At 31.9% G+C, this 12,783-nt stretch overlaps 1 protein-coding gene across 1 annotated transcript; it reads right to left on the bottom strand.

Moving 5' to 3' along the window:
* Positions 1-3,153: 3,153 nt before the first annotated feature.
* Positions 3,154-7,648, bottom strand: LOC133306578 (chromatin remodeling protein SHL). Its single transcript, XM_061506901.1, has 5 exons — positions 7,379-7,648; positions 6,906-7,251; positions 6,377-6,451; positions 4,306-4,432; positions 3,154-3,515 (listed from the first exon to the last, which is right to left on the bottom strand). The coding sequence occupies exons 1-5, from the start codon at positions 7,449-7,451 to the stop codon at positions 3,486-3,488; spliced, it is 651 nt and encodes a 216-aa protein (XP_061362885.1). The 5' UTR covers positions 7,452-7,648; the 3' UTR covers positions 3,154-3,485.
* Positions 7,649-12,783: the final 5,135 nt, after the last annotated feature.

The following is a 12,783-nucleotide window of genomic DNA, read 5'->3' as shown; positions in this document are numbered from 1 at the left end:
TTTAAAAGGACAAACACTTTTCCCTATATTTAAAGAGAAAAATGTGTGTTATTTTAAAGGATGTAAAGTTGTGTTATTTTAAGAGAGAGAAAGAGATAGATAAAGGAGGAGAGAGAGTTGACAAAAAAATTAAAGGTGTGGGTCCCACCTCTTTGTGAGAGTGAAAAGATATAAGTTGTATCATTTAAAAGGATAAACATTTTTCTCATATTTAAAATCTCTTATTTTTTTTGGAAAATATATATTTAAAATCTCTGTCATCATTATACCTTGCTTTTATAATAACTAACTTTTTATCTTCTTAATACTAAGTATTTATAGATAATTCGCCAACAATGAATCATAACAAATTTGAACCTAACTAACTTTGCTGTGTGATTCAGTCTTACTAATTTTACTAAGTACTAACTATTTTAGCTATAGTAAATTAGTAACTAAAGTTATTCCTCATGCGAAGCAAGGGATAATACAAAAATAACAATATAATTCATAGAAATATATGAATAATAAGTAAAAGATACTTAATATAGATTTGACGATTAAAAGGTTTGCCAGCACCGTTGGCAGAGGAGGAGATCATGACGAATATCAATTTTAACGAATATTAAATTTAGAATATGTCATTCGCACCTGAAAACATATGCAAATATATGCTTAATGAGATATTAATCTCAATTAAATTAGTCATTTAAAAGGTTTTTGCAAAACTATAATATTGTTTGCCATAACTTAATATGAAAAAATTCTCATGTTTTTAATTGAACAATGCTAACATTATAATATTTTAATGTAGTCTAACAACATAAATATATAACGTTTACTGACATTTTCATAGATGTAATTTTTTTTATATATCAGCGCTATGTATTTTGTAACAGCGTCCTCCCGTCTCATTTTGTTTAAAAAATAAATTTCTTAACCCAAAAAATTCAGTTTCTTAATTATATAGATATTTAGATTACTTTTTACGAAGAATCTCATAAGCTTTTTTTAGATAGAGAAATATAAAGATACCTTAATCTTTTGCCAAACACAAAAATCACCTAAACTTTGCTATGTATTAAAACAATGAAAGATGGACATGTGAGATCAAGAATATTTCCTTATCCATCTCACCGGAAACATAAATATTCTTCCTTAATTTTTATTTATTCTTCCAAAGATATCAATATGTTTTTTTATTTGTTATCCTTATGTAGGTAGATATTGATATATATTTTTTTTCTATGTTTGGTGCAGGTAAATAATTAACAATTTCCTTTATCTACTTAAAAAAAAAAAAAGTAACAACTTCCTTTCAGTTGGTAATGCAAAAATAGAAGTCAATGTAAATGTGTTATGATTTTGAATGTTCTTTTAAGGAAAAAAGGAACAGTTTCTTTGTTGATTTTTTTTTTTAAAAATTGGAATGTGTTAATGCTGGTCATTTCTATTCTTAATCAGGAAGACCTGAAATGTCATTCTTGACAAAATATGGTGGCAATTTGTTCTTAGAGTGCAGATAACAGTTATTTGTTAATGTTTTGGCTCTTTGGTTGGTCTATATACATTGAAAACATGCTTTCTTAAGGCCTCACCTAGTCACCTATCTCTCTCATTTGGACAGTGTTAAGAGTGAGGGAGGGGTTAGGAGGACAATTGTCTCCTTAAATTTGTAAAAGCCTTTAGGTTTGAACATTATTTTTGATTTTTTAATTATATAATTAATGATCCTCTTCAAAATTTAGAAAAATCTTTAATTATGAGCATTGTCTTTTTTTTTTAGTCATAAAAATAATTATAACTTTAAAGGAAAATATGTTTGTAATTTTGCTCCCTTTTTAAAAAAAATTCAGGCTCAGTTCATTGCTTGGGAGATAATTTGAGAACTAATTCATTTGCTGGTACACCTGCAAGTACATGATGACACATTTTTCTTGGAAATTATATTATGTACCAGGTGTTCAATTTCGGCAATGGAAGGATAATCAGCAAATCAGCATTTGACAATGAAGTTACCTCTATGGACGATGATCATACAGCACATCTCATATTTTTGTGGGGAAGCACATTTCTGCTGTTATATATCTGCACATTTATATCCCAATTATCAGGTTCATTCCCATTATATTTCTTTATTAGTTTATTTACTGGCTTCTATGTGCAGGGGTTGTATACTCGGTCCCAAACTGGAGTTTTATCCCTTTTTCATCTTCATCGAAGTAGCAGCAGACATAAATCTCGTGTTACATAGGGTAGTATCAGAGTTTCTCTCTGCTGGCTCGAGGACCTGTGTTGAAGACATGTAATCAGGATGGAAAACTTTCTTTCTTCTGGTTTAAGCATAATCTACCTTTAATCCCAATTCCCAAGTGCATTGAGTTGACTTTATTGAACTCTTATTATTTATACTTTGAATTACTATAGTCGGCATGTTATAGTTGATACATCTTTAGACTTAAAAGGGTCATGGACACCAATTTACTGCAAATGCTAGTTTGCTGAAATATCTTTGATTACAGCGATTTAACGCGGCCTGGGAATACATGCGTAAACAATCTGCAGGTTCATCTCATTCAATTTAAGGTATTAATTTTTATTTTGGTAAAAAAAAAAAATTATAGGCATTAATTTAAGGTATCCCATTCATTCAATTTATGTTGCAGGGCCATCGCTTTCCAGTAATAAGTATTACTTGGAACCATGATTGGAGAAAATACTTTGGCTTCAGGCTTCAGCTGATATTTCTGGCATAGTAATTGAATGGAAGGAAGAGAGCATGAACAAATCAAGACAAGAATATACAGTAGTAGAAGTTTAAGGATACAGTTGAGAGCTTGAGAGAATACTTTTGTTTTCTTTGCTTACCTTCTTCTTTAGCTTTTTCATTTCCCCTCTTTTTACAAAATCAATTTTGCTACCATGTCCTTTGTATCCTTAAATTTTTCATTCTTCGCCTGCAGGGAAGGAAAGAAAGTGTACAAGGTGAAACACGTTGATTGTGTTTTGTTTGAAATCGTCCACCAAACGTATTATCGGGAGTGAAAGAGTTAGGTATCTGTATCTGACTTTTGCGTATTTGGAGCTAAAGAGGATACTAATTTCTTTTTGCGTATTTAGTATCCTCTTTTGCGTCAATGCCAGGGAATAGAAAGTCTAGATCCATGCCTATCTTTATCCGTACAGAGAAAGAATAAAGTCTCTATTGTTCATAAATAAGTCAAGAAACTTTACAAAAGTCCGAGTAAGAACAAGGACCGGAAGAGAAGAGATACGGAATCTACATTACATAATTACAGACCAGGAAACAGGATGAATCCTCCAACCAAATAGGCATCACAAACATTTCAAAACTAGTCACTTTCCATGAGGGTAGAAAGACTACAGTTTTACCATAGATGACATTGTCTCAGTGTTTGTTTGGCCCATACCCAGCATTAGAAAATCAAGGTCTCCAATCCCTCCATTATAGATCTACCTCACTTTATGCCTTATATACTATCACACTATTGCCTTCGACGGCGTTTAGTATCAACCTGCAATACCAGGCAAAACATAAATGTTAAATATATCAATTCTTCCTTTTGTCAGCACAAAATTTACGTGAAAACTGCAATCTCTCATGTAGTGATGTAGACCCTTAAAATGATCAAAAACACTTTAACCATATCGGATGGTGTTTTTCCATGGCTAAGGAGAAGAATTCAGATACATCTATATTTTTCAGGCGGTCAAAACTGATAATTCTTATATATAATATCAAGGCAGGTTTCCATAAATATGTAGCCCGAATAAAATGCCAGCCCATTCAAAATGAAGTGTCACATTATTTAATGAGCAGCATAGGAATTAAAAACGATATCATTCTTTTGTCCTAAAATTTGCATTAACCTGGAACAAACATAAGTTAATCAAAAAAGGGGTATGAAAAGATGAGATTCTGAAAATGTATTCCAGTCTCCATCATGCATGTTCGTCACAATCAGGCTTTTTTATTCATCACAACGAAAATTTTATTCAAATTGACTATTCATATTTGCAAACTGTTGAAATATAGATGTGCACCCTATCATGTCATACGGACATAGATTCTCGAACTGAAGAAGTAACTTTCAACAGGTATAAAAACGAACCAACTGATAATGCATCTGAACAGAAATAAAGAATACTGAAGATATAATCATATGACAATGGAATAGGAATTAACAAACCAATACACAATAGATGAAGATATCAACTATCTCCAAGGCCTAGGCAAGTCCATTCAAATGGTATTAAGTGCTGAACACAAACTCAAGACTATCAAACAACAGTAATTAGAAATACCTTTGTATCTGAGAGTCTCGAAGCAGAATGGGAATTTTGCAACTTCTTTTGAGAACAACTTTCACAAAAGAACTGGTCAAGTCTTTTGGCTTCCTCCACAGTCATGTCTATACAAGTAGGATGAAACCTGAATCAAAAATATTATGCCGAAGACCTCATTCACTCAAAGCCTGATATCCACATTATAATGGCCTATGTTGCAAAACAAGCTATTTTATAACATACATATACTCTGGAAAAAGGTGCTGAAAACACTTATTTGTCATGATTTAGCAATCAAACTCAAAGCCTCAAGATATTTCTTCAGAGGCCATTCTTAAAATTGGCTCTCTAATAAACCTTACAAATTGATGATGTCTCCCATAAAAAAAGAGAGTAAAATACTCAACAATCACAATGCAGGCCTTCAATTAGTTTAAGAGCAAGAACAACTATCCTCCCAAGATGATTGACAACAATGATAACAATACAGAAATCATTGATAATAAAAATGATGTTCTCTTTTTTCAAGACTAAGTTTCAAGGTTTTAATTCAGTCGCTTCATGAACTAAATAATTGATCAAGATTTTAATAGTTTGGGATAGCCATGTAAGTCAAGTTCATCACTCCATACAATCTAAGGCTATTTATCAATTAGTCTGTGTCTGTGCTACTATTGGAGTTGCCACTGGAATAATTACACAGAGGATTCCCTTCTCAGAATAAGAAAGAGGGACTACATCCCAAGAGCATTAAACTATTCCTAAAAGGAAATTAATCCTCTGAATCCTCTCATCCCACATTTCAGATCTTCATTATCCTTATATTTCTGTTTAAGCATATTCCAAAAATTCACTTGGACAATTATTTATGGAACCTTAAGAGTTAAGCCATGAATTGGGCACACATATTCAAGAACAATTGCAAGCATAAAAGCAAAAGTGTGAAAGCACTAAAGTACAATAATGAATCCAAATGCATAATTTTTTTTTTTTATGAATTTTGTTAAAAAAGATATGAAATTCTGAAACAAAGTAATTTTGATAGTTCGATATAGTAGATAGTCATAATAAGGAAAAAAAATAAGAAATAAAAGAGACACCTGATCAGGGGAGAACACATGTCTTACCAAATTAATAACATTTACTCAATGAAATACTAAAAAAGAATTCAAATGCAGATTTAGCTGTTAGATTTCATTTTAATATACTAATTACATCAATTTTACATGTTATATTTGATAATTTAGAAATAAATTTTCCAATCTGCAGATTTAGCTTCATAAATTCATGGATTTGACTTCATTAGTGCGTGGATAGGCACAGTAGTAGCACCAACGTTAAGGCTCCAATTACTGCCTTTATGCATGCTGTGATTCCTATAAAGCTGAATAACATGACCGCCTAAAAGTATTGCTTTCTTTAGGTTCCATATGGAGCTTACTTATACTTTCATGAACAATAACAAGGAGACATAATCAAAAGAAACGAAATTCTCTCGAGTTACATTCCAGATGTCCATTATCCATTCAGACACGAGTTACACAACATTTAAAAGCATCACCCATACATGAATAAAAGTATATGTACAAACGAGTACTGTATTGGCAGAATATTGAAAGTGGGGGCTTTACTGAAAGCATAAGTTAAATAACAACTGCCTAGACAGAAGCAGAATATGTAAGAATGAAATAAACCAGAAGAACAAATCACTAATACATAAAATAGTCAAACATACTAGCTGATATTAAGAATTGTAGCATTCATTAAGCAACACCAAGTAACAAAAGATCAATGGAAAGAGTAGTCTAAAGTTAACTGGAGAGTCTTACACAAGGAAAAATGATTCCTGTACGGTTAATGCTAAATTAAAATACTTGTTTTCTTCACATGAAACCAGAAGAAGAAGAGTGTAAAACATGAACAAAAATCTGAAATTTAAAATGAAATACATCAGGATGATGCAAAATATCTACAGAACTGGACATACTAGAGTCCAGAAAATCAAACAGATAATGGAACACAAAACAAAACAATAGAGCAGAAGACAAATAAATTAGAGATAATATCACCGTGTATATATTGAACTTACCAATCCTTGCAGTCTTCGCCGTCACACTGGACCATTAAGTCATCAGGGTTGTAGGGCATCTCGCATTTACAATACCTGCAATGAAAATTTCAAACGACGAACATCACATGAGCCAGAATTCTGATAAGATCCCACAGCTTCTCGATTCTAACAAAAAAAAACCTGTTACTTTCCATCCTCCAACTGAATAAGCAAACAAAAATTTTAATGACAAAAATTGAGCAGTTTCTTTAAAAAGTAAAATAAACCCATGGCTGATGATATAAACAAGCATAATAAGAGTCGTAGAATAATCAGTGAGACCTGACCAATTTAAGCAACAGAAATCCAAAGTGGTCATTAAGCAAAACACAGTCCATATCAATTGCTCGTCGTTAGCTGCTGAATAAGGTAAAGAGCGAAATTCCATTCCAATACACACACAGACAGAAAGAGAAAGAGAATAAAAACTAGATATTACGAATTTAGCATAGCAGAGAGTGTGATAGAAAGATATCTCGGTATAAAATTCGAGAACGGTTCAACTCACACAGCAACTCTATCAGGATTGAAGGCGCCGGTGGAGGAATTGTACTCGAAGCGACAGAAGAAATCGTCATTCCCAACTGCATCGAGCTTGGTGTAGCTCTTGAAACTATGGACCGTACACTTGCCTTCGATGGTGTCGGCGCCCTGAAGATCGAAGTGATCGGAGAGGAAAACCTCCTTAGAGCCGTGGAACTGGCGGCGGCCTCCGATTGACTCCTCCGGCCGGTAGTACCAACGGACGTTAACCTTCACGTTGCCGCCTCGGGAGTCAGCTTCGATCCGCTCGATCCTAGCCACATACGACGGTTTCCCCGGATCAGAGGGTCGCATGAGCACGCAATCGCCCGCTATGACACAACAGTAGAACAACAACGAATATTAGGAAAACAAGCAGATGAAGCACAAAAAGAAAATCAATCAATTTTTTTCCCGGGAAAATTCCAATAAATTTTTCCCGGGAAAAGAAGTTTTTACCTCTAATGGTTTTGTTTATGTGTTTGACTGTGTATGACTCTAGGGTTCGCCTTGGAGCTTTCGGTTTAGCCATGGAATGGAAGTAACAAACACAACGGAGAAGATTGAGGGTGAAAAAAAAAAACCCACAGAAAAAATATTAAAGTTTTTTTTAATTATTTTATAAATATTAGGATATTAACTTTATTGTTTCGGTGCTTCGCCGAACACGGTGAAATGGTGCGTCGATGATTTTATCAACGTTTGCTTGGGCTTCAGGTATAACGTACAGAGAATGGACCAAGGAATTTCGAGTGCAAAATGAAACGTTGACGATGATATATAGGGTAAATTCGTAATTAAATGCAAATGTAGGGTTTTTTGTGTATCAGGGAGGGATAGACGAAATTCCACGTTGCATTCGGTATAATCTAGAGCTTGCTTTACACATCACAGAAGCGTGTATCTTTCCGGTAAAGTTTAACATTTTCCGTTTTCGGCATAGTTTACCAAGTGTGCAACCCTGTTTTGCCTTGCCACATTAATATCATATTTTTTTTGGGGTTGCTGGCGTTCACATGTAAAATTATGGATATTGGATTCTGAAACCCATGCCGTTTTAGATAAATAAAATAAGAACTAAGTGTGTATCATTTTAAGTAAGAAAAAGATATAGATAAAGAAGAAGAGAGTGGATAAAAAAATATAAAGGTGTGGATCTCACCTCTTTGTAAGAGTGAAAGAATTTAAATTGTGTCATTTAAAAAGACAAACATTTTTCTCATAAAATAATTAAGGTAAGTCTTTTGTAAATTAATACTCTTTTCAAAGTAAATTACAAGGTTGTCTCTTTAAATTTAAAATGTATGAAATTAGTGTTTATCATTTTAAAGCATATAAAATTATAGTAGTTTAGTCAAAATTAACGTATTTTATGGTGAGAAAAATAATTACACGATAAAAATTATACTAGAAAAAAGTCGGAGATTTTTTTAATTTAAAGAATAAATATTTTTCCTAAAATGTATATTAGTATTTTATTTTTTTATACCTGTACGTCAAAATATTAAGGAACAAGAATTTTAAAAGAATTTAAAACGTTGCTAACGTGGTCATTTGCTTTCGAATTCTTTATTTCTCTTGGAGCTACACTTGCGTTATGATTGAAATGTCTCTTAAATATTGAGGCATGCTCATAGTACACATGGGACAACTTTTCCATAAATTCTTTAATGATTTGTCACAAATAAAATTAATATTTATGCTTTGGGAAAACTTTCGAGACTCCAATTCTAATTGCCATGTCTTATATTTTGAAATAATTAAGAATGCAGTTATTAATAAACAATCATATTTGAAATAGTATGTAAAATATTGCCATAAAGTACATTAGATTAATGATATGTGGTTAGTAATTATGACAATAAAATGTTTCGCATGCTCGAAGTTAATCCTCAAATAACCAAACCAAAGAATCATTGATTTCATCTTCTAAGAGTGCACATCTGAGTAAAGGGGATTACAAATAGTTATTTACCGTGATTAGTGGTCCAAAGGCATGAAATACTTATTAATCATATGTGTAGATGAGATCCCAACAAGCTTATAGGCTTAAATGGGTCTTGCTTTAATTCAAAAAAAGTTTACCATAAATCGGGTAAATAATTGACGAAATATGATTTTGTCATATTTGACGAAACAAAAAAGAATTAAAATCTACTTGTGCATCCCTTATATAATTAATCGGGTAAATAATTTTGCTTGGATGATTATACTTTTATTTTGTTTTGATTTGTTAATAGAAATTTAAAATAAAATAAAATTTACAAGCACTTTTGTAATTATGGTTTCTAAGTCTTGTATAAAAGAATAAAGAGTTAAACTTGATCCATTGTGAATATAGCGTTGTTAAGTCCCATAGTCATGCTCTTTCACCTCATTTTCCCTGTATAAGTAGTCATTCTATGTGTATTGAGATAATAAAAAATCATAACACCTGTGATTAATATCAAGGGTAAATTATTATTTTTTTAAGAACAACTTGGCTTTTGAGTATTTGTGGGTTTAGGGGAAAAAAATTAATTTATTTCTTTTTTAATAAAAAATTACAAAAATATAGTCGTTTTGAAATTAATTCCGAAAATATAGCAGTCAAACACGTCCACATGGAGCGTGTTCCAATAAAGAGAAACACGCCCATGTGGGGCGTGACCTAAGCGTGAGTCACGCCCACATGAGGCGTGACTAAGTTGGAGAGAGACACGCCTCATCTGGGCGTGACCGATGAGAGAGACACGTCTCATCTGGGCGTGTTTCACCAAGTGCTGCCACGTGTCACAAAAGTCAATAATTTTATCGTAAAACTTTAGAAGTCCATAACTTTTGACTCGGGTATCCGAATTAGGTAATTTTTTTTATTCCACATAATTTTTCGAAATCTACGTAATGACACCTCATTTGGCATATTTTGTCTCTCACAAAAAAAAATTGAATTTACAAGAATGATACCATAATTATTAAAAATGACATGACTTTGTTACCTTATAATTATTACTAAAAATAATCTAACATTTTTATAATCATGAACAAAAACTTAAAAATCAAAATAAAACGAAAAGCACTCACTTGACTTTTTAATATAAATTATTCGATATTCTGTCACCGACAGATGTTGACCGAATAAAATTATAAATTTCATAAAATTCTTCATTCAAACTTTTAATATATATCTCAATAACATACATAATTAACCTTATCATAACTTACCATAATCATAAAGATATTTATTATGAATGTTTCTAATCATAACAGTGGTTTTCTGCTTATTAATTTGAGTTTAAACGTTCTTATGGTATTATTATTATTGTAAATTCAATTTTTTTTGCGAGAGACAAAATATGCCAAATGAGGTGTCATTACGTAGATCTCGAAAAGTTATGTGGAATCAAAAAAAAATTACCTAATTCGGATACCCGAGTCAAAAGTTATGGACTTCCAAAGTTTTACGGTCAAATTGTTGACTTTTGTGACACGTGGCAGCACCTGGTGAAACACGCCCAGATGAGGCGTGTCTCTCTCCTCGGTCACGCCCAGATTGGGCGTGTCTCTCTCCAACTGGTCACCGTGTTTCACTGCTATATTTTCGTAATTAATTTCAAAACGACTACTTATTCGTAATTTTTTATTAAAAAAGCAATAAATTAATTTTTTTGTCACATAACTTGATCTCATGTGATTTTAAATATATCACTTAAATCATTATAATTACTGTGTGCATAATAATTATTCTATTTCCTAGCACTGTTTTTGAAAAGAAATAATTTTTTTTTATGTGTCTTGTAACAGTTTCTGAGGAAAAAAAATTTATTTAATAGCATGTTCTATTTTTATTCCAAGAATGATAATTTTATTTTATAACACAACAAATAATAGAATAAAAATTATTCTTATTAAACATAAAAGAACTGGAATCATCACTTTTCTTTTCATATGGTGTGGTGGCGATGACAGTGGTGGTGGTGTGGTGATGATGGTGGCGGTGACGGCGGCGACGGTGATAATGGCGATAATGGTGACGACAATGGTGGCGGTGGTCGTGGCATGGTGATAATAGTGGTGGCTGGTGATGGTGGTGGCGATAATGGCGGTGGTGACAGTTGTATGGTGGTAGTGATGGTAACGATGGCATCGTGGTGATGATGGTGATGACGACGATGGTGGTATGACGACGAATGCGACAATGGTGACGGTAGTCATGTTGGGGTGGTGGTGGTGGTAGTGATGATAGTAGTCTACGGTGGAGAGTGATTGAGAGAGATAAATATTTCTCATTTTCTGTCCGAGAACAAAAAAATAGAAATTTTTTATTTTTTTTCTGTTCCTCAGCACATAAATTGAATCGGTTCATTCTCGGGAAAAAAATAAATCGATTTTGTCAAACACTGTTTATATCAATTTCTAATCCATATGGTATCACTTAATTCGATATGGTTTCAAATTATATCACTTGGACCTAGTGGCGGACCTATTTAGTTTTTTATGTGTGCAAGTGCACACATAAATTTGGTCATACATTTTTTTTTTAGTAAAGAAGAGATATATTTTTTAATTATTTATGAGTGTCACTCAAAGAGCAATTTTAGTGGCTGTATTACCAGAAAAAAAGCACAGATATTAAGAAAGAAACACATCTTATTTACTGCTTATGTTATGTTTTAGTGGTTTTATATCATTAAGATGATTACTATTTTATGTTAAGTTCAAGTTTTCTTTTCTTTTGTTGTTTGAGGATTACATCCCTCATATTATATGAAATGAAATTTTTTGTCAAGTTATATAATATTAAAGAAAGTGAGATGACACATTATTCAATGAATTAATCTTGTCTTTTTCTTACCAGGACAAAAAATTTGGTTCAAGTAATATAAGAGATATAATTTTTTTTTATATTCTTTTTTTTAATACATTTAAAATTTTGTTTAAATTTTTTTCCGGAAGCACTGCCTCCAAATCTCCTCCACTAAATATTCGGACTAAATATGCACACATAAATAAAATTTTCAGGGCCCGCTACTGCTTGGACCTACAGTGGTTAGTGGTGAATCTAGAATTTTTTCAGTGGGGGGAGGAAATAAAAAAATCTATATTATAAATAAGAGTAAATACAATAAAATATGAACCTAATATAAAATACCTATATGCAGTCACATTACAAATCATTTTGTATATATATATATATATATATATATATATATATATATATATATATATATATAGGGTTTAATGGATGTAAAGTGACTGCACCTAAGGATTGGTGCACTCATATAAAATGTGAAAGCATTAAATACGGATAATAATAACCATACAAAGGTGGAAATAAATATAAAGCATAAATATTTGTAATCATAACCATACAAATGTGAAAATAAATATAATATTTTCATTTTCTACAATTAATTTTGAACGCAAACTTCCTTTATCCCACAAAAAACGGCGTAGTTTTTAGGTAACTGCACTAATGCTTATATGCAGTCACATTACAAATCATTTTGTTATATATATATATATATATATATAAAATGTTATCTCCGGCTACTAAATCATAACCGTACAAGGATGGATCAATGGTGATAAAGGAAGAGAAAAAAAATAGAATCATAACCATTCAAAGGTAAATCAATTAATATAAGAAAATAAATAAACAAAACGACATAGTTTTGGGGTTGCCGGAGATAAATTTGTCTCAAACTGCCAGAGACATATATATATATATATATATATATATATATATATATATGGATATGTTATTCTACCTACTCCCATCTTGCCTACCTTTTGCTTACTTCTTTCATTACCGTTGGATTACAATCTAATCCAACGGTTCATATTTACGAAATAAAATAACCCTTTTTTCTCCTCACTTTCTC

The sequence above is a fragment of the Gastrolobium bilobum genome, unplaced genomic scaffold (assembly GCF_033153095.1).
Source record: "Gastrolobium bilobum isolate Gb01-03AN ecotype WA unplaced genomic scaffold, APGP_CSIRO_Gbil_v1 utg27758, whole genome shotgun sequence".
In the NCBI taxonomy this organism is placed as follows: domain Eukaryota; kingdom Viridiplantae; phylum Streptophyta; class Magnoliopsida; order Fabales; family Fabaceae; genus Gastrolobium; species Gastrolobium bilobum.
This window is presented reverse-complemented; position numbering and strand designations above follow the sequence as displayed.

What these genes read in the sequence shown, in the direction of transcription:
- LOC133306578 (XM_061506901.1), bottom strand. Translation starts at nt 7,451, where the DNA reads ATGGCTAAACCGAAAGCTCCAAGGCGAACCCTAGAGTCATACACAGTC. An exon ending in AATCCTGATAGAGTTGCTGT is followed by an intron (nt 6,452 to 6,905) that starts GTGAGTTGAACC and finishes TTTTCATTGCAG; the next exon opens with GTATTGTAAATGCGAGATGC. An exon ending in CGAGACTCTCAGATACAAAG is followed by an intron (nt 3,516 to 4,305) that starts GTATTTCTAATT and finishes CTGGTATTGCAG; the next exon opens with GTTGATACTAAACGCCGTCG.